Source organism: Oncorhynchus kisutch, linkage group LG5 (genome assembly GCF_002021735.2).
Source record: "Oncorhynchus kisutch isolate 150728-3 linkage group LG5, Okis_V2, whole genome shotgun sequence".
Classification (NCBI taxonomy): domain Eukaryota; kingdom Metazoa; phylum Chordata; class Actinopteri; order Salmoniformes; family Salmonidae; genus Oncorhynchus; species Oncorhynchus kisutch.
The window spans coordinates 19,100,779-19,124,411 of NC_034178.2; the positions used below are offsets into that span (position 1 = coordinate 19,100,779).

Sequence of the window (23,633 nt, forward strand, 5' to 3'; positions counted from 1 at the left end):
GGGGAAAAAAACACAAGTCATAATATTGTAACCAGTTGTTTTAAAGGAGGAGAGTTGTTAAAATGACAGATGTGGGGCATTTCATGAAATTGTACTTCAGTATGGTTTCATAAACAGACATGCTGATGTGCTAGAATATTAAGTATCACATTGTCATAAGTATCAAAACAATATGTAGCTTTTCTGCAGAAAGAACCAGCCTCATAAATATGACTTTATCCTTTTTCTTCAGTGTGGCCCTAGTACTCTGTCATATAAACAAATACACATTCCATATGAATATAAAAACACAATGTGTAACATTATGTTCCTTTATTGAATAAGGACAAAACAAAGCAGGTAAACCATCAGCTCCTTTCGAAACTGAAGTCACAGTGACTCTACAAGATGGAAAGCACAGAATCCAAGCATATTATACAAAATGATACATACACATTCAAAGGTCTGTATATAACACACCCTGCATGTCTGCACACTAAAATAAATGCAGGACAAATCCATACACATCAACTGAACAGACAAATGAATGTAGCCTCCCTGCAGCCTTGTATTACACACAGTATACCGTATACCGCACAAACATCATAAGAGGCCAAATTCGTCCATCTTTAGTGCAACCGGATTACGGATCAATTGAGCCAGGATCACCAAGATATCCTGGCTTAATCCCTTATCCTAGTTCCTCTGCCACCGCAGGACATATTTAACCAAAATTGAAAGCACACATACTAACTAAAATAATTCAACACATATTGGTCCCTCAGCAGCCGACCACTGTCGTCATCAGGGAAGATTGCCGGATTGTCCCAGTCCATGGCTGGTGGCACTCTGGGGGCCCTCTCCTTCCTCAGGCAGGCCACATTGTGGAGGACAGCACAAGCCACAGTAATATCACATGCCCTAACAGGGCTGACCCTTAATTTGTGAAGGCAGTGAAAGCGTGCCTTCAGGAGGCCAAAGGTCATTTCAACTCTGGCCCTGGTCCTGGCATGGGCATGGTTGTAGGCCTGCTGTGCTTCCTGGGGGTCTGTGAAAGGTGTCAGGAGAAAAGGCTGGCAGCCATACCCCCTGTCTCCCAGCAACACACCAGAGAATTCACCTGTCAACACAAAATCTCATCATTACTACCTCATAAACACAGTGATATTCTTGACACAGCCATGATGGTTATAAATAGGGTTGTGTGGCTTACCTTGTGATAGATTTCAGAGGCCCGAAAGATTCTGGAGTCATGGACTGAGCCAGGCCATTTTGCCACAACATTGCTGATCACACAGTCAGCATTGCAGACCATCTGAAATCATAAGATGAGGAATATTACACCAATCAATGCACATCACTGGCAATGCAGAGTGTTCGTCAATGGACAATATCAAAAAGTTATGTTCACCTGAACATTAATGCTGTGAAAGGATTTCCTATTCACAAAATCGGCCTCATGGGCACCCGAGGGGGCTTTTATCCTTATGTGTGTGCAGTCCACTGCACCAATGACATTGGGGAAACCTGTCACACAAAAGTAATGAGTATCCTACTATGTGTTAACAGTTGTCCTGTAATTTGTAGATCCTCTTACCTGCAATCCTATAGAACTCCTCTTTGATGTCACAGAGTCTTCTGTGGCCAGGGAAGGAGATGAAGACATCTGCTAATGCTTTGATAGCCAGACACACACTCCTTATTGTGCGGCAAATTGTGGCCTTGTTCAGCATCCCCCACTGAGTACAGGAAGGCTCCACTAGCAAAAAAGCGCAAGGCCACACAAACCATTTGCTCCACACTCAGTGCATGGCTCCGTGCAGTGCGGTGCTTAATCCTGGGACCCAGTAGTCTGCATAGATACCTGATGCCATCTGCAGAAAACCTGTATCTTTCATATAGATGGTCATCAGGGAAGGCCAGTGGGTCCAACCGGTCCCTGAAGACCCTTTCTCGCCTGAAGGCTCTCCTCAGCACAAGTGCTTCTTCATCCACCACATCTCGCACGAATGGGCATGCCATTGTCAGAGCAGAAAGGAACACACAATTTTGGGCCTTCATATAGGCTAGTGGCCACACCTGGTGCTGGGGGGGTGGGCAAAAGAGGGCGATGCCTTATAACGATGACTTGGTTGTACTGATTGCTGGGAAAATTAAAAAAAACTTAGAAAGATGCCACCGTCCTGTGTGCTCACAATAAGAGCTCATATGTCATGGCTCACTTGACTTTACGAGAATATACCTAATTTTTATTTTGAGCTGTGTCATCTTCTTGGAGCTGGGGGAGGAAAGAAAAATAATGATTAATACATTTGTGTTACAGTTAGCATACAGTGTACATTGAAGGCATATCTCACCTCCCTCTCAAGTTTTTTTATTTCAAGGTCCAGTTTCCTAATTGTCCTCTTTTTTATTTCGAACTCCAGTGCAAGATTTTCCATCTTTTTCTTCTTGTACTGAATGTCTATGTCTGCCAGTTCTATTTGGCGCCGGAGGTGGTTGCCATACAACTTTCTGATAGCTTGTGAGCTCTGTGAACACAATACAATTAGCGCAGCTGGAATTTGGCAGGATGTGGTGTCCTTTTATTAATACGCACTATGTTGCCAGGCTGGTTTTCCCACTGTATAGCATCTGGGTCCTGTAAAAGAAATTAGATTTTTTGATTTTGATGAGGACTCCTCACCATTGTAGAGTAAATAGTACTTTCACAGTCTTAACATGATACCTCATGCCTTCTGGAATCCAGAGAGATGGTCTCCTCCTCATCATCGTCTCCATCATGTGCTGTTGCTGCTGCACTGGGGCCTTCACCCTATCACATTTAATCGGATTCATATTGAAGCTAGTAGACAAGACATGCCAGGCCTACAGTATGCCTTTGATGGAGTACTCACTGGATCAGCATCGTCTGGTGCTTGTGCTGGTGGCTCTAACAGGAACACATTGCTGCCAGACACTGCAAGGCAATAGGTAAACCAAAGTCAGACAGTCCAAATTGATTCAATATGAATGTGGTTGTATCCCATGTAGAGATGGAAGGACATACCTTGAATGAAGCGGGTGGCATCTTGGGAGGAACCTATGCTCGTCTCTTTCCCCCCAGGGATCCCCTCTAAGACGGGCCTGCCTTTATTTAGCTCCAAGGCCATGTCCTCTGCTGGGGTAAGGTCAGCCTTTGGTGACCCACCACCCGTGCCTTGTCTGTGGGTATTCTTTTTCACTGCTAAAACAGTACAGACAATGTGTGAGCAGGCACCTTCTGGGTACAATATATGCTTGTGCTTTGTTAAATATTAGTCAGGGACCATACCATTCTGCAGAATGTTCTTGTATTTGATTTTGACCTGCTGCCATGTCCGTTTTGGCCCGTTCATGTTTAATCTACACACACACACACACACACACACACACACACATTTAATGGAGTCACACTGCAAAAAATTACTTGGTATTTTTGTCTTGTTTTCAGTAAAAATATCAAAAAATGTATCATAGCTTTATACAGTGTGATGGAGTTACTTTACACAATTTCACTCATATCTGCAGTGCATTTCAATAAAAAATTTAACCGTTTCATAATTACAGTACAACTGCATTTTTGGAGATGTGAATTAAATATTTGAATTGTAATTGTGATGTTTCAGCGGAGCGGTGAGTGTGTAATTGTGCACTACTTACGCATTCAGGCGGTCTGCAATACTTTGCCACGCTTTATCACTGTGGCGGTGTTGCCTTTCTTCTTAATTATATATTTTACCTCCTCGTATGCCTCCATGAGGATTTGTGCTTCCGACGGGGAAAAGTACGCGGCTCTAGTTGCCATGGTAAATCAGTTAATCTGTGATCTGTGGCGGGGTCTATTTGAGTGAGCCGTGAGCGCGCACCTATCCAGGATTGGTTTCACCTGGCTTAATGAATCCGTGTCTGCTCATCCTGGCTTGGTCTTTGTGCAACCAACTAAGCCTGGACGCACATGTTTTGGCTTCATTGAGCTCAGCTGAGTCATTTATCCCGGATGTCTTAATTCTACTTTTGTGCAACAGGCCCCAGGGCGTGACAAGTATCCAAAATCATTGTCTGTGATTAATCTACAGTTTATCTAAATGAAAATCTAAATCTAACTTTTTTTGCCAACTATGTAAAAAAAAAATAGCCTACATAAAGCCAACACATAAAACCATTGCATTCTGCAGGTAGAAAATATCCTGATAAAAATAAATATCCTAGAAATCACTTTGGCTGCACATGGCCTGTCTACAACGAACTTGAAACATTGTATAAAATGTTCTGGCCTCTCAGTTTCCTGCGCCAGTGAGTTTGGGACAGACACAGCTGTAGGCTATTTGTGCAAAGGATAAGAGGTTATCAGGTATTTTACATGTCACCCTCCCTAGGAGAGGGGGTGACCTTGATAATGTATTGTTAAAACGAGAGGCTGCCTGGATCTTTAACTTAAAGACCCTTGCTCCCTTCGGTCTCAACGTAGACTTTGATCTGAAGCCATTCTTGTGATTATTGTGACTTTGCCAATGTAATTGTTTGCAAGCTTGTGTAGTCGAAAATGAATTCATGATCGTATGCTATCCATGTGTTGTTTGTATGCTGTTCTTTGTATGCCATTTTAATAATTGATAATTAACCAATGATATTAGGCCACTCTTGGCCATGATTACAGACACCTGTGTCTTTTGACACATAAACGAGTAATCCCGCAGTGTTTGTGATTATACCCTGATGAAGACCGCTTACGTTGGTAATTACTTTTTTGCATCTGAGCTCCTAGAGTGTGCGGCTCTCTTTTATTTTTAAGTCTTCTACTCCGCTAGCCAGCACCTCGCCTAAATAGGTGTGTGTTTCTTTTTCTTCTAGATTATCAGGTATTTTATTACATTTCCACTGGATCAGAGCATTACATTTTTCCATTTTGTGCCGAGTGGTTATCGAAAGGGCGAGAGCTGGAAATATGTGTCAAATACTTTGAGGAGTTATTCTCATTTGCAATTGATTTTGATTAGACTTTGTTTACTTGCTGTTTGAGGTGGAGAGAAATTTGCTTTGAGAAGCTCCACAACTCATTAGTGGTGGTGCGTTAAGACAAACAGAAATACTATCAGACGTCCCCAAATGGGCACATTTATAGGCCTACATTTGTGTGCAGGTCAAGTAGATTAATCCTCCTCCTATATGCGTGATCAGGTGTGCGTCCTTACTCAACATTGACAGGAGTGTTTCAAATGAAAGACAACAAATAAATTGACAGAAATGTATGCATCTTGTGTCTCCCCATGTTACGCAGGGAAAACAGTTTATGGGCACAGATATCCTAAATCATTTCAGAGTTTGGTAAATCCAATGGTTCTAACTGAGAGTCACCTTAACTTTATTGACAACACCCAAATGGATACTGTCATTAACGCGGTTCTTCAATAATTACACATAATTCTTAATACTGAAGCTATTTAGTTAGTCATGTTTTCAACTATCATCAGCTGATCCAGGAAATCATTTTCTGATTGCCAGTCAAATGACAAACATCATGACATGCAGCAACAACCAAAGTGCTTCTTCATTCATTACTCTGGTAAAGACAGTTATGCTGTGCTCCATGTTGGATCCAACATCCCTAACAAATTGGTGTTTATATTGTTATTGTCTGCTTGATTTAGAGTAGGGTCCCGTTAGTCTGTTTGGACACAGAGATACTTAGCTCATCATGTGTAGAGAATTGTTCCTTGATGGATAGGCTATTGTACAACACACAGAGCTATTTCCCCTTATTCAGGATATTTAGAATGACAACCCATTACAGAGTAGTCTAGTGGGATTATTCACAAAATGATCTGGTTATGAAATGTCATGACAAAGACATTTTAGTTTCCATGTTTCACCTGACATATTATTTATAGTCCTAGGTCTGTTGTTGTTTGGTGAAGTTATGGGTCCTACAGTAGGTCTATGTTATTGTTGGATGGAGTTATGGGTCCTACAGTAGGTCTATGTTGTTGTTAGGTGGATTAATGTGCCAATTTGTTAAACACTTAGTGTACAAACCCTTATTGTCAGGCTGATGGCAAAGCTAGCCAAAGATAATTTTACTGGTTGAATTATTTTTTTAAACTATAAAGCAGTTTTTTTGTGACAATAACACACATTTTAAGCAGATGATTCAAGCGAGCCTTACAATTATAATACAATAGTAGTGTGAAATGCACTCATAATCAACCTGTAAATGGAGGCTATAATTGCTGTCAGCCTATGAGAACTCCCCTGAGTTTTCCCCCATGGTGGAAATTAGTGAATATACACAGAGCTTAATGGAGGTTTCCTTGAGTAGCACTCTTGATCTTGCGCTGTAATGTTCAGAATACATTGTGAAAATCTAAAATCTTCGCTCACCATTTTGGCTCCAGGCAGATATACCACATCCATAACTAGCGGTTTCCTCATTAGCATGGAGGATTTTCTGCAACCAAATTGTGTGTGCATTGCCCTCGTGCCGCAATTTTAGCAAACACAGAAAGGGGCCTATTTTGAAGACCAAAAGTCATCTGGCACACTGCTTAGGATTTCAACAACTTGAAAAACGTATTTCTAGCCTGCAATCACCAATGTTACTGCTAACGTGAAAACAAGACTAAATCTGACTATTGTTGCTGTCTTGACTGTCTTAATTTTCCAATTTAACAGACGTCAATCGTTGTACAATTTCATGGGTATGCTCTGGACATGACCTTTTACCGCAAATAAACAGTGGATTTCTGCTGTTGTGGGCCTTTAACCATCTGTCTGACTTTGTCTGTCACACAGGAGAGAGACGTGACTATCGTGGATCCTCTTGGGAGCCTCAGCAACATCATGATGCTGACGAGGCAGAGAAAAGTCTCTCCAGATCAGAACTCCTCAAGAAACACCAGCAGAGACCCACAGGAAAGAAATTTCACTGCTGCTCTGACTGTGGGAAAGATTAAACTCTTCATCAAACCTTAAAATACATCAAAGAATTCACACAGGAGAGAAACTTTATAACTGTGATCAATGTGGGAAGAGTTTTACTACATCTAGCAATCTAACTATACACCATAATACACACACAGGAGGGAAACTTTTCGCCTGTGATCAATGTGGGAAGAGTTTTACTACATCTAGCAATCTAACTATACACCATAATACACACACAGGAGGGAAACTTTTCGCCTGTGATCAATGTGGGAAGAGATTTATTCTGCTACAAACCCTGAAATCACACCAGAGAATACATTCTGGAGAGAAACCTTTCGGCTGTTATCAATGTGGGACGAGGTTTTCTCACTTGAGCTGCCTGATAGGACACCAGCGGGGACACACAGGAGAGAAATCTTATAGCTGTGATCAATGTGGGAAGAGTTTTATTAGATCTAGCAATCTAACTATACACCAGCAAGTACACACAGGAGTGAAACCTCATAGCTGTGATCAATGTGGGAAGAGTTTTATTAGATCTTGCCATCTGACTAGACACCAGCAAGTACACACAGGAGTGAAACCTTATAGCTGTGATCAATGTGGGAAGAGATACTCTAGTAAAAGATCTCTGATCAAACATCAGAAAATACATGAAGGAGTTGTTTCATGATATCAATTAAATAATGTCACAATGTAGATTATTTTAACTTTATATCAGGAGTATTTTAATGAATTTCAATGTAGAACCCTAAATGTTTGCCCCCTGTTCAATTGATTTTAGCCTCATGGAAACAATCCAGGCTCTGAATTGAAAGAGTTACTATTTATGTGATTGAACAAAAAGTGACTAACAAAAAAGAGTTGGGTTACACTTACCACGTTGGTGACCCACTGGAATCAAAATGTAGCTAGCAGTTTACCACGTTGGTGACCCACTGGAATCACAATGTAGCTAGCAGTTTACCACCTTGGTGACCCACTGGAATAACAATGAAACACTCCAAAATGTTTAGGTTTTCAATATATCCCAAACTGTTTCTGCATATTGGTTATTGATTTGGACACGTTAAAACTGTGTTTTGACATTGCACTATTCCCATTTAGCTAAATATAATTCAAAAGACGTTGAAAATAAGACTATGCCCGACGTCCAATATATGTTCATTGTAGTTAAAAGTGAAAGTTGAAAATATGTATTTTCAGGTCATTTTTTGAATGACTTGAAAACAGCTTAATTTCAACGTACTTGCAGCTTATACGCCTAAATTCAATTTTATTAACAATCTTACATCACCCCAGAATTTCTTGACAACATTCAAGTGCTAATTGTCTTTATTCCACTACTGAAGAAGCATGACTCAAATAACCTCTTATTTCAAACATCTAGCCTAACAAAAGATACATGTTTAATTATTCCATGCCTCACCATTAAGTTAATTATTGCCAATACATATTAACATATTATTTCAAATGTACAATTATGTAACATTTAGTAATCATAGTTATTCATGCAACCAACTTAACATTTTTGGGTACAATTATATTGACATTGTTACCCTGTTTTTATTTCCAACAACATGCCTATCTAGTGAACCCTGAAAAGAGAGAGAAGCTCCGCAGTAAGGTGGAAAGTTACTAGTGTATCGCAGGTGTTTCCTCTTGAAATCAGACATGTGTGTGGTAAGGACAACTTGGTTGCTGATTATCTCAAGGGTTGGCAGTCAAAGACTGGTGTTTTGCATTTAGCCAGTGTGTTACCATGGATCACAATTTATTTTGACACGTTTTTCCGTGTTGGAGATGAGTTTTATCTCTTTTTCTTTTCTGTATTTTTTTGAAACTGCACTGTTGGTTAGGGGCTCGTAAGTAAGCAGTCCAGTGTTGTATATGGCGCATGTGACTAATACAATTTGATTTGAGTTTTGTTTGGGCTTGAAGCTAGTGAGTTTTAGGAAGACGAGAGTTCTAGAAGTTAGTGAGTTTTAGGATTCTATGGAAAGAAAAAGCATGAAAAATTATAGATTGTATATTATTATTCAGAAATATGTGTTTGTAATTGTTGACATGTATTGTAAAAATGTAACCAATTACAGAATTAAATGTATGTGAAGACACCATGTTTATATTGTAGATGATTATGTGAAATGGAAGTTGTAGAGATACTCTGAATGATTGGCTATGAAAAGCCAACTAACGTTTTCTCCTGAGGTGTTGACCTGTTACACCCATTACAACCAATGATTATAATTATTTGACCCTGCTGGTCATCTATGAACATCTTGGCCATGTTCTGTTATAATCTCCACCCTGCACAGACAGAAGAGGGCTGGCCACCCCTCGGAGCCTGGTTCCTCTCTAGGTTTCTTCCTAGGTTCTTGTCTTTCTAGGGAGTTGTTCCTAGCCACGTGCTTCTACACCTGTGTTGCTTGCTGTTTAGGGTTTTAGGCTGGGTTTCTGTACAGCACTCTGTGACATCAGCTGATGTAAGAAGGGCTTTATAAATACATTTGATTGATTGATTGTACAACTGAATGCATTCAACTGAAATGTGTCTTGGGTGCACATATTGTTGTCAGTATGTGTTACACCTATGCTGGCTTATCCATCTCGTTAATGGGAAGGTGTTTCACCTGTGCTAGTCCAGGTTCTATTTAAGAGTGTCTGGCCCAGTGCTCCAGTTGTCTTGATAGATGTGGAGAGTCAACACCTTTAGTTGCTCCACCTTTTTGGTTTACTTACGCTCTTTTAGTTTGGAGTGGGTTTTTCTTTTGTTTCCCTCTTCTTGGGCAGATTTTGTTGGTCTCATGGAGGGTGTCTTTTAGATCCCAGTTGTTGTTACTAGTCAACTTCCAGTGGACACTCCCATAGTGTCATTCAGAACCCCTCCTAAAACCCCACATGTTTAGTTTTGGTTGTTGTCAGTGACTCTTTGTTAGTTCCCTCTTCTGTTTAAGGGACGTTTCTGGTTTTCTTGCTGGGGAATGTAACAACAAACAATGTAGTAAAACAAGCTTATATTTTGGGTTGTATCATCATGTTCTTGTTAATCAAAGGCATTTCCTTGAAATGTTCATTAGTCTTTCAGTTGTTATTCTGTTTGCTCTGTATGTTTTAATTTTTTTTCTGTGAAATGCATTGCGTTGCATCCATAAGATACATCCATTGCGTTGCATCCAAAAGTGCTGTATAATTAAAGCTTGGTTTGAACACATTGCAAAATAAATTAACCCAATGTCCAACAGATTCTTGCTCCATCTTAGTATGACAAACAGTGTAAATTCAGTGCATTTGTTGAAATCAACAATATGTCAACGGATTCAACTACTGAGAACTAAAGCAAACAAATGGATCAAACAGTATCAATCCCACTTTTCCAGCCTGCTGAAGGCGTGGTGGAGTGATACACATCACCCCCGGCTCGACCAGGGGCTTGAGGTGGTCTCCCACAGCTCTGCTTATGTCATGTTCTGTGGCCTTGCTGTTCCATTTCTTGACTGCCCCTGAAACACAGAAATAAACACATTTAGTCATATTATATAAAACACTCAAAGTAATGAATATGGAGCATCTATGACCTCAGTTACACCTGGCACCTAAATGTGACTTCTGTCATCTGATCACTCCATGCTGCATTAGGTTCAGATCTACCAGGATGGGCCTTTGACATAGTCTGAATATGTATCAGCAATGTAAAGAGATGAGTGGGGAAAAGTACATTTTACACAAATGACCATATCAAATCAAATATTATGTCACATACAGATGTTATTGCAGGTGTAGCTAAATGCTTGTGTTCCTAGCTCCAACGGTAATATCTAACTAAATGGTTGTGTTTCTAGCTCCAACAGTACAGTAATATCTAACTAAATGCTTGTGTTCCTAGCTCCAACAGTGCAGTAATATCTAACTAAATGCTTGTGTTCCTAGCTCCAACAGTGCAGTAATATCTAACTAAATGTTTGTGTTATTGGCTCCAACAGTGCAGTAATATCTAATTAAATGGTTGTGTTGTTGGCTCCAACAGTGCAGTAATATCTAACTAAATGGTTGTGTTATTGGCTCGAACAGTGCAGTAATATCTAACTAAATGTTTGTGTTATTGGCTCCAACAGTGCAGTAATATCTAATTAAATGGTTGTGTTGTTGGCTCCAACAGTGCAGTAATATCTAACTAAATGGTTGTGTTATTGGCTCGAACAGTGCAGTAATATCTAACTAAATGGTTGTGTTATTGGCTCCAAAAGTGTAGTAATATCTAACTAAATGGTTGTGGTCCTAGCTCCAACAGCGCAGTAATATCTAACTAAATTGTTGTGTTCCTAGCTCCAACAGTAATATCTAACTAAATGGTTGTGTTCATAGCTCCAACAGTGTATTAATATCTAACTAAATGGTTGTGTTCATAGCTCCAACAGTGTAGTAAAATGTAGTGTAGTAGAATAGGATAGAATACAGTATATACATATGAGATGAGTAATACATAGACAGATACAGTACAATAGGCTAGAATACAGTATATACCAGAGGTGGGACTAAGTCATTGTTTTACAATTCACTAGTAAGTCTCAAGTCTTAGCACTCAAGTCCCAAGTCAAGACAAGCTATGGGGCGCAATCGGGCGATGTAGGCTTTTACACAATCGCCCAACCTTAACACATACACACACACACCCTGTCTGTGTGTGCTTACAGTAGGCTAACGTATGTCAATGGTTTTTACGAACAGCAGTAACATCAGGCAGGATTTAGGCTACAAGATCCCACCCAGTGTTCTCTAATCTCATAAAACATTTGAGTGTCGTTATCCTCTCAAGAGGAGGGTGCTGGAGTATTGAAAACATGGGAGGCAATAATTCAGACCCCTACCTTTTGAGAATTACATGTTAAACAAAATCTCCTTTTCTAAGAAATTGTATCAGTATAAAATAATATAATTTTCCTTTTTTTTTTTGGTGTAACAATACATCATGTAGATGTATATAATGAACAGACTAGGTCTATACTGCTCCTAGATGGTGTAACAATTCATAATGTAGATGTATATAATGAACAGACTAGGTCTATACTGCTCCTGCATGGTGTAACAATACATCATGTAGATGTATATAATGAACCGACAAAGTTTATACTGCTCCTACATTTTTGTATTATTATTATTATTATTATTCACCTTTATTTAACCAGGTAGGCAGTTTAGAAGAAGTTTTCATTTACAACTGCGACTTGGCCAAGATAAAGCAAAGCAGTGCGACAAAAACAACAACAGAGTTACACATGAACAAACATTCAGTCAATAACACAATAGAAGATCGAGAATATATTTTTATGTTTAGGAATATTGTGAAACATGATCATTCCACTATTAATGTAGATATTATGGACATTTTATTAAATCAAACGTTTTACCATTGGAACACTTGATGTAATTAAATCAAACGTTTTACCATTGGGAAGCTTGATGTAATTAAGTAATTATTATTTTCGGATATAAAGACTAGGCTGTATCAACAAAAAACGGATTGCAACTTCCAACTTTGTTCGACTTTTGAAGCTGCACAAAGAACGGTAAGTCGTGGCTAATACAGCCGACAGCTATACATTTTTTTTTTGTTGCTAGTATAGCATGAAGGCTAAAGTAACATTAAATCAATGAGCCTCCACACAGTCAGTCAGTGCGGGAACGTGAACATTGCACCCAAAATTGAGCTTCAACTGGCCAGGCAGTTGTTTATGAGATAAGAGAACACATTGGGTGGGATGTAGACCATTCCTCCATACAGAATCTCTCCAGGTCCTTGATTTCTTTTGTCTGCGCTTATGGGCTGCCCTGTTCAATTCAAACCACAGGTTTTCAATGGAGTTCAAGTCCGAAGTCTGAGATGGCCATTGAAAATGTTTTTGTGCCCAATTAACCATTTCTTTGTGGATGTTGATGTGTCTTGCTGGAAGATCCACTTATGGCCAAGTTTCAGCCTCCTAGCAGAGAGGTAACCAGGTTTGGGGCTAAAATATCCTGGTAGTGGGTTAAGTGTATTTATTTTATAGGGTAATTTTAGCTAACCTTTATCAAGGGTATCAATAACTAGCTGCTTATTTTGATATCTAGTTATTTGACTGAATCAGAAATAAAGATGTGGAGTAGATGTAGAGTTTGTTTTGAATTCTCATAAAAAATCTGAACTAATCAAACAACACTTGTTGCTCTTTGTACATGTTGATATAATATTATTATTTAATGGCGAGGGAAAAACGATTCCCTAAACTGCTTTATAATATTATAATTCAATGAAGAAAAAAAAAATGTTTTCCCTCCTCAACTGCGTTTCCTCCCTCCAGACAACAGATGGCGATATGTGTATTTCAGGCGATGTTTCTACTGGGACGTATAATCTAGTGGACGGAACGCTTCTTCTACAACTGCAGCCACCTCGGTAGCTCGCCAGATAATAAAGTCGGAACATTCAAGTTCTTTGGGACAATTTCGTGGTTTATTTGCCACTATGATTTAAACATACTTATGTGGAAACAACTAGCTACCCCATTTAATGTAATATTCACGTTGTAAGTCAGTTAGCTGGCTGGTTAAGTTTGCACTAATCTAGTCGCTAATGCTAACTAGCAATTATCCCCGACCATGAGTTCACTAAACTTCTCTCCTCCTTCTAAAGAAGAGGTCTGCTGGACGAAGAAAGAGGGTCTCGTCAAAGAGGAGGCGGAAGAGGAGGCTGTTACAATACAAGAACAAGTAGAGGGCGATGTTGTTACCGTGAAAGAAGAAGAGAAAGACGCCTTCAGAGTGAAAGAGGAGGAGGATGTTACTGTGAAAGAAGAGGAGGCAGATGCCGTTTTTGGAGTGAAGGATGAAGTGAAAGAAGATGAAGACGTTTTTGGAATGAAGGATGAAGAGGGGGAGATTACTGTCACATTAGAGGAGGACGAAGAAGAGAAGACTGGAGATCTGATTAACACCAGTAAATACAGTGAGTACTATCTTATAAAACAGGGACACAAACTCTACAGTTGTTGAACTAATGTGTGACTTTTAAAAGAGCATTCTACACTTGAATATGTTTTTGTACTGTAGAAATTGTTCATGATGTCCTCCAGTGATTTTTAAACTTTTCTTGTTTGAAAGTGATATATAGATACAGTAAAGTATAAATACACTAAAGGGAAACAAATAAATATGTTGGGCAAAATAGTTTTTTTTTTTAGACAACTGCAAACTAGAAGGAATGAGGATGTCATAGTAAGTAGAGGTCGACTGTTTATGATTTTTCAACGCCGATACCGATTATTGGAGTACCAAAAAAGCCGATACCGATTAATCGGCCGATTTTTGTATTTTATTTGTAATAATGACAATTACAACAATACTGAATGAACACTTATTTTAACTTAATATAATACATCAATAAAATCAATTTAGCCTCAAATAAATAATGAAACATGTTCAATTTGGTTTAAATAATGCAAAAACAAAGTGTTGGAGAAGAAAGTAAAAGTGCAATATGTGCCATGTAAGAAAGCTAACGTTTCAGTTCCCCGCTCAGAACATGAGAACATATGAAAGCTGGTGGTTCCTTTCAACATGAGTCTTCAATATTCCCAGGTAAGAAGTTTTAGGTTGTAGTTATTTTAGGAATTCTAGAACTATTTCTCTCTATATCATTTGTATTTCATTAACCTTTGACTATTGGATGTTCTTATAGGCACTTTAGTATTGCCAGTGTAACAGTATAGCTTCTGTCCCTCTCCTCACTCCTACCTGGGCTCGAACCAGGAACACAACGACAACAGCCACCATCGAAGCAGCCTTACCCATGCAGGGCAAGGGAAACAACCACTCCAAGGCTCAGAGCGAGCGAGTGACATTTGAAACGCTATTAGCGCACGCTAACTAGCCAGCCATTTCACTTTGGTTACACCAGCCTCATCTCAGGAGTTGATAGGCTTAAACAGCACATAAACAGCACAAGGCTTGACGCACCTTTATTTACCTTTATTTAACTAGGCAAGTCAGTTAAGAACAAACGAAGCACAAACGCACAACGAAGAGCTGCTGGCAAAACGCACAAAAGTGCTGTTTGAATTCATGTTTACGCGCCTGCTTCTGCCTACCACTGCTCAGTCAGATACTTAGATATTTGTATGCTCAGTCAGATTATACGCAACGCATGACACTCTAGATAATATCTAGTAATATCATCAACCATGTGCAGTTAACTAGTGATTATGATTGATTGTTTTTTATAAGATAAGTTTAATGCTAGCTAGCAACTTACCTTGGCTTACTGCATTCGCGTAACAGGCAGTCTCCTTGTGGAGTGCAACAAGAGGCAGGTTGTTATTGTGTTGGACTAGTTAACTGTAAAGTTGCAAGATTGGGTCCCCCGAGCTGACATGGTGAAAATCTGTCGTTCTGCCCCGGAACGAGGCACTTAACCCACCGTTCCTAGGCCATCATTGAAAATAAGAATGTGTTCTTAACTGACTTGCCTAGTTAATTAAAGATTAAATAAAGGTGTCCAAAAATATTGATTTCCGATTGTTTTGAAAACCTGAAATCGACCCGAATTAATCGGCCATTCTGATTAATTGGTCGACCTCTAATAGTAAGGCCTTCAAGGAGTTGGCTTGATGGGAAGTCGTGACGTCATCCAATAGGCGACAGATCTTCATGTGAATATTCATTATTCTTTTAAAAATCGTTCCTGCTCTGTCAAGTTGGTTGTTGATCATTGCTAGAAAGCCATTTTAAAGCCTTGCTATAGACTTTTAAGACAATTTTAGTCCAAACTGTAACTAGGCCACTCAGGAACATTCAATGTCATTTTGGTAAGCTCCTCCAAAGTAGGTTTGGCCTTATGGTTTAGGTTATTGTCCTGTTAGTACAGTTTTTTTGTATTCAGATCTCTGAAATGCACTCTAACTACATAACATTTAGTGTCTCCTTATATTACGCTGGGAAAACTGTTTTCATGGGCACAGAAATCCTAAATCATTTCAGAGTTTGCAAAATCCAATGGTTCTAACCGAGAGTCACCTTAATAACCTCTCGGCACACAGAACCCGTTAGCGGAATGAAATTCCACTACATACGGGGATCGCTACATAAATAGTTATATTAAACATTCATGAAAATACAAGTCTCTCACATGTTTCGAAAGCCTAGAATCTTGCTAATCCATATTTTAAAAAGGATTTACTGTGAATTATCTGAGGATAGAGCCCCATAAAAAAAACAGCTATTCAACCAGCACAGGCGTAACAAAATCACAAACTGCAATAAAATAAATGGTTTACCTTTGACGATCTTCCTCTGTTTACAATCCCAATGCTTATGGTTACACAATGAATGGTCTTTTGTTTGATAAAATCCATTTTTATAGCCTAACACGAAAAATTTTGTGAACCGCTTGTCGTTAATTCCGTCTCATTCCATTTTCGACGACACATTCGATGTAAATACACACACGTTTGGTGACTTTTCCAGTCATGTTTGGTTTCATTGCAATCAACTGGTTTGTTTGTAACACAACCAAACCTGATGGGTCATTTCGTGGGGTGTATTGACTGAAAGAAACCGATTTGAAGACAACAAGTAATTGTTTTGCATCAATGATATGACCGCTGTTTCGTTGATTGACTGTATTTTAACCCAATGACCAATGATCGTCTTGAAATCTAGCTGGGTAGATAGCCAATGAGCTGAGGTAAACGGCAATATGTAATGTTTATGTGTTGGAAGACCAACCCATGTCGTAAACTCCGCCGTAAAGAGGGTCATTCGCTATTGAAGTTTCATACCGGAAGGAGCTAAGCATGTTACGCACAGCGTTGTTTTGGTAAAGCGCGTCTTCAGCTGTTTATATATCAATCAGTATGGCGACTAAGTCAGGGAAAGCTAAATCTAAGTCTAGATATACAGATGTACACACAATTTTAGAAGCAATTGATCGGGAGAACGAGACAGAGGTTGTTGGAGGACGATTCATTTAGCGATTCCCAAATGGAGGAATCTTTTTTGAACAGAGAGGACATAGTTTTGGACTGGTAAGTTTTTCTCATGCCAATGCCGTTGTTTGAAATTAATAATCTGAAATAATATTTGTGAAATGAAATAGCCTATTTGAGGCTGTTGAGGGGAGGGCAGGCCCACAACAATGGCCAAAGTGAAATGGAGACAGTAGATACAGCTGATCTGTTGTAATATAATAGAGACAGTAGATCTAGCTGAAATGTCATAATATAAATGAGACAGTAGATCTAGCAGGTCTATAATAATATATTCAACCTTATGTTCCCTGTACACTTCTCTCTCTCTCTCTCTCTCTCTCTCTCTCTCTCTCTCTCTCTCTCTCTCTCTCTCTCTCTCTATGTATATGTGTATATATATATGTATATGTATATGTGTATATATATATGTATATGTATATATGTATATGTATATATGTATATATATATATGTGTATATGTATATGTATATATGTATATATATATATGTGTATATGTATATATCTATATGTATATATATGTGTATATGTGTATATATATATATGTGTATATATATATATATATGTGTATATGTATATATGTATATGTATATATATCTGTATATATGTATATATGTATATGTATATATATCTGTATATATATATGTATATATATATATATATGTATATATCTATATGTATATATCTATATGTATATATGTATGTATATATCTATATGTATATATCTATATATATATATATATGTATGTATGTATGTATGTATGTATGTATGTATGTATGTATGTATGTATGTATGTATGTATGTATGTATGTATGTATGTATGTATGTATGTATGTATGTATGTATGTATGTATGTATGTATGTATGTATGTATGTATGTATGTATGTATGTATATATATATAGATATATGTATGTGTATGTATATGTGTGTGTATATGTGTTTATTATACCTGTTGATACAGGGCTCATATGTGAAACTATGCTAACTGAACATTTTCTTTCACAGTGACACTGACTCCGAATGGGAGCCCCCAGTGCCAAGGTGTCCATCCCCCACTGAAGCTGGTTCATCCAGCTCCTGCCACAAGTGGTGTTCATCTGCCCAAATTTATTTCTGCAGGCATGGATGTGCCTCAGGGCCAAAAGCGCACAGCACGGAGGCGTCGCTGTGTTCTTTGCAAAATGAAGTCCCCCATCACCTGCACCACATGCTTGGTGACCCTCTGCTTTACAGCAGAAAGAGACTGCTATGGCACCTGGCATCAGCAGCACAATATTGTGTAGAGGACTGAGGGTCTTACAAATATTGAAAGTGTTATTTTGTAAATGTATTTTTATTTTTCATTTTTTGGGGTGGTGTGTTAGAATACCATTTTGGTATTCTGTATATAGTTATTCCATTCAAAATGTAAAACTTCACCAATTTGGCAACTTGGGTACATTTGAGCTACTTGTGTGGGACACCTGGGTAACTTCATGATAGATGTCATGTAGCAGACTCATTTTGGAAGTTATCGTTCTGAAAATTTGCACAAGTACTGCTGCCCTCTTATGTTTTTCACTGAAATTGTCCCCATCATCCTATCTGAATGTTTGTTTTGTCTTGTTGATTTTAAAGATGATGATACAATTTATAATACAATGTATTATCTAAACCAGATCTATTGTGTTATATTCTCCTACATTCAATTCACATTTACACAAATGTCAGAATGTTTTCTTTCAAATGAAATCAAGAATATGCAGATCCTTGGTTCTGAACCTGAGCTACAGGCAGTTAGATTTGGGTATGTCTTCAGGCGGAAATTGAAAAAAGTAGGAGGGTAACTGTAAGAGGTTAACTTTATTGACAACACCCAAATGTATACTGTCATTAATGTGGTTCTTCAATAATTACACAATTGTTAATACTGTAGCTGTTTAGTTACAGTCACATGTTCAACTATCATCAGCTGATCCAGGGAATCATTTTCTGAATGACAATGACATGACAAACATCACGACATGCAACAACAGCCAAAGTGCTTCTTCATTCATTACTCTGGTAAAGACAGTTATGTCGTGCTCCATGTTGGATCCAACATCCCTAATGTTATTTTCCTATATTTATTGTTAGGTGAAGTTAAGGGTCCTACAGTAGGTCTATGTTATTGTTATGGGTCCTAGAGTACACTATGTATGTCATGCAACAACAACCAAAGTGCTTCTTCATTCATTACATAGGTATATTTGTTGTTAGGTGAAGTTATGGGCCAATTTGGCAAACTGTACAAACCCTCATTGTCAGGCTGATGGAAAAGCTAGCCAAAGAGTATTTTACTGGTTGAAATGTTTTTTAAGGTCAAAGGGATTGATTTGCGATGATGACACAAACATTATATTAAGCAGGACATTCAAACGAGCCTTACAATTATAATCCAAAGCAGTGTGAAATGCACTCATAAGCAACCTGGAAATGGAGGTTACTCCCCTAAGTTTTCTCCTATTCATATTCAGAATACATTGTGAAAAACTTCATCTTTGCTCACCATTTAAGATATACTACATCCATAACTAGTGGTTTCCTCATTTGCAGGGAGGTTTTTCCAAAACTAAATTGCATGTGCATCACCATTGTGCCGCAATTTTAGCAAACACAGAAAGGGACCCATATTGGAGACCAAAAGTCGTCTGGCACACTGCTTAGAGTTTCAACAACATGAATAACTTATTTCTAGCCTACAATCATCGATGTTAGTACTAATGTGAAAACAAGACAAAATATGACTCTTCTTGCTCATTTTAAGACAAATATCAAATAATCATTACAGACGTCAATTGTTGTACAACATCATGGCTACGCTGTTGGCATCACCTTTTACAGTGGATTTCTGCTTGCTGGTGTGGGCCTTCAACCATCTGTCTGACTTTGTCATTCACACAGGAAAGAGACGTGACTATTGTGGATCCTCTGGAGAGCCTCAAGAACCTTATGATGCTTATCAGGCAGAGAAGAGTCTCTCCACATTAGAATACCTCAAGAAACACCCACAGAGATCCACAGGGAAGAGAACTCACCGCTGCTCTGACCGTGGGAAGAGGTTCACCTCACCAGCAGGCATTAAAAAACATCAGAGAATCCACACAGTAGAGAAACCTTTTAGCTGAACTCAATGTGGGAAGAGTTTTGATACATCTAGCCATCTGAAGATACACCAGAGAATACACACAGGAGAGAAACCTTATAGCTGTACTCAATATGGGAAGAGTTTTACTCAGCTAAGCAACCTAATATCACACCAGAGAACACACATGGGAGAGAAACCATATTGCTATGATGAATGTGGGAAGAGTTATGTTACATCTAGCTATCTAACTGTACACCAGAGAACACACACAGGAGAGAAATCCTATACCTGTAATCAATGTGGGAAGAGTTTTACTCAGTCAAACAGCCTGGTACAACACCAGATAACACACACGGGAAAGAAATCTCGTAGCTGTGACGAGAGATACTCTGATAAAAGATCTCTGATCAAATTTCAGAAAATACAAACATGAAGGAGTTGTTTCATGATATCAATTAAATAATGTCACAATGTAGAATGTTTTAACATTGTAGTAGGAGTATTTTAAGAAGGTTAAACGTTTGTCCGCTGTTCTATTGATTTCATCATGATATGGATATTAGCCTCAGGGGGAAAATCCAGGCTCTGAATTGAAAGTACTATTTATGTGATGTAACAAAAATTGACTCTCAAAAAAAAAGTTGTGTTACACTTACCACATTAGTGACCCACTTGAATCAAAATGCAACACTTCAAAATGTATTATACATTGTATTGACCTGCTCCCTTATTAATAAGTGAATAAAGATTTAGTTTAAGAATAACTGTGACTTGTGTGATAAGTTTGTCTCTCCTCATTTTATATTAAAGAAATTAACCACTACATTTGGCGATGGGGATGTGAATCTTGACTTGATGACCGCTCCTGGCGACATGGGTAAGTGGTGCACCAGGGATCCCTCAAACTTGGGTCTCGGGGAGACCACACTTCGGGAACGGAGCAGATGGACCCACCTTTGATCTGAGAGGCAGCGAGTCGAGGTGATACCACATCTTGAACGTAGTTTAAAAAAAAGAATGAGGTGAGCGAAACAAGTGGAGTTTTTAGAAAAGCCTCGAAGGCTCTGAGTGTGTATTCCTGTGTGAGGGGGGCACCTTGAAGGTGTAAACAGGAGGTTCTGAGGCTGAGTCGGCTATCTGTGTGAGATTCTGTGTGAACTAGAATCTGTGTTTTGTAGTTAAGACCATTTATGATATAGTATAAGATAGTAAGGTGCACCTGTAATTATTTTAAACCTGTACTTGTTTTAAACCTGTAATTATTTTAAACCTGTAATTGTGTTAAACCTGGACCCCATTTTAGAAGTATTGAAAGATGTAAATGTATGAGTTGCATTATCCTAGGAACTAACCATGACATAGAAATGTGAAAATATTCCTGCAGGTTAAAATATTGTTGAAAAACAACTAATTGATTAGGTATGTTTGGGAATAGTATTGTGTGACTGTGATATGAGAGTTGTGTGAATGTGGAAATTAGTCTTAATCTGACGTTTTGATAGTAAAATATGAAATATGCTTAATCAGATGATTGAAATTCGGCTAAGAAGCGGGATGATATTTTAGAAAGCAGCAGAAGGTCTATAGTTCCTGGGAGGCTTGATTTTGCTGTGGTCTCTGGGAGGTTAGAGAACCGTTGACGATCCGGTCAGTGTCCAGGAAACAAACATATTTTGGGGGGGTTTCGCTGGGAGTATGTTTAAAGAGCTGCTTCGTGTCTATGGAGAGTCCTTGAAAAAGCTAATGGAATGGTTGTTGTGAGTACCTGAGAATTTCTTACGTTTTATATGGATTCTGTGAATATATGAAAATATGATGAATTGTATGTGTGTATAATCGATTACTAGAGATTTGTTAAAGTAATACTGGGAATATAATTGGATACAATTTAAACAACCCTTATGTAGATGAACGTAGGTTTTGAGAGTTGGTATCTTTAACCCGATACCCAGTTACTGTGCTGTAGTCAGGATGGCTGAGCTGTCTAAGGCGCTGCGTTCAGGTTGCAGTCTCTCATGGAGTTGTGGGTTTAAATCCCACTTCTGACAGTGGGATTTAGCGCCTCTCACGCAGGAGTCATGCTGCTTGGCAGTAATAATAAGATGATGAAATAATAATTCATAATAAACACTCTCAAATGCAAACCTTCTGGAGCTCAGCAAAGATCAAAGAAAATGAGAACAAATACCTACTTAATAACAAATGAATGAGGGGAACAGTTCATGTTATTGCATTATAATGAATTATTATATTGTCTTTCAGTTATTAAATTATAATTTGCTGTAAACTATGCCTGCCGGCCCACTCCAACTAGCCGGTTTTCTTCCGTCACAGTGGTCGTGGCCGAGCGGTTAAGGCGATGGACTCGAAATCCATTGGGATCTTCCCGCGCAGTTTCAAATCCTGCCGAAAATTAAATATATATTTTTTGACCCCTCCGGAGGTGGAAGTTTAGTCGTGTTTCTTATACCAATCACATCCTCTCAGATCTCCACAAGTACATAGGGATTAGGTGTCCATTTTGGATAGGACTGCAGGCCATCTATCCCACCTCACACCTTTACACACCTGGTTATCCATCCTTCTAGCTCTATAGGCCACAGTAGCATAGGTTACAGGTTTGTAGTCAAGCCACAGATTTCAGGTGAGATCCCATGCTTACACTCAACAATACAACAAGTGTAGCTTTAATTGAGTACCCTGCATGTGTGTTTTAATGAAAGTTTGAGTTTTAGCGAGTACTATTAGCATTTGGCGTTGCGCATTTCCATTTCCTGTAGGCTATGTGAGACGCAGACATCTCACCTTGCCCTAACAGGTTTTAAACCCTAAAAATAAATACAAAATGTGTTTCGTTTGGGATGTTACTCACAACGAAGCTGTGGCTTCCTTGAAAAACCAGCTTGCAAGGCACCCTGCCGGGTATACCTCAACAAAGACAAAACATTATTTTTGGAAGTCGGTTTCTCAGAGCACTGCCTTAGCGCTGGGTTGTACCAAAAATACGACCAAGACAAACGTGTGGTAGCTTGCGCGAGCAAAACACTCTACCCTGCTGAACACCAATACTCAGACTGCGAAAAAGCACTGCTGTCGACAGTCTGGGCAATCAAACACTTTGCCAGTTATGTCGGCGGACAAAAGATGATCATAGAAACATGTCACCAGCCTGTGACGTTTCTGAAAAGCCAACAAATCCGTGAGGGTGCTGTACACAACAGCAGGATAGCGACTTGGCTTAAGACTAAAAGATTGGTCTGATGCCCGCTCTTGGACAGTGCCGGACAGTATCCTGACTGTTACCATGATCCTTGGTCTTATTTCCCTTGTTGTGTGCACCTACTACGTACACAGGCAATGGAAGACCTAATGAGGTCTTATACCAGGATCACCCGTGGGACAGAAGCGATTCCGATGTTTGGAAATTTGGCAATAGATCCTGAAACCCCATCAGGGGGCCCAGTCCCAGCCTCTTCTCCTGAACTCATTAGGTCAGCCCAGTAATGTGCCCAATGTAAGCTTTGGCCTTCAGGGGCCAAGTTTTTCCAAGTGCCTTAACTACCCACCTGCAAGTAGGATCACCCT

General features: G+C 39.0%; 1 protein-coding gene and 1 non-coding gene across 4 annotated transcripts in view; both read left to right on the forward strand.

Annotated features, from left to right (window-relative positions):
- The first annotated feature begins 13,318 nt into the window (after window positions 1-13,318).
- The window catches only part of LOC109875754 (zinc finger protein 189-like), a 73,565-nt gene continuing 63,250 nt past the window's right edge, over window positions 13,319-23,633 (forward strand). Inside the window, exons 1-2 of one of the 3 annotated variants that reach the window (XM_020468176.2) lie at window positions 13,319-13,903; window positions 19,865-20,812. In XM_020468176.2, coding sequence (XP_020323765.1) covers window positions 13,558-13,903; window positions 19,865-20,088 — 570 coding nt within the window. In that variant the 5' untranslated portion in view covers window positions 13,319-13,557 and the 3' untranslated portion in view covers window positions 20,089-20,812. Of the gene's footprint in view, window positions 13,904-17,947; window positions 20,813-23,633 lie in introns of those variants that run through there. The other 2 variants (XM_031824648.1, XM_031824649.1) reach the window with 2 other exon arrangements.
- trnas-cga (transfer RNA serine (anticodon CGA)) lies at window positions 22,382-22,463 on the forward strand. The gene has a single exon. It is a non-coding gene; the product is annotated as a tRNA-Ser (tRNA).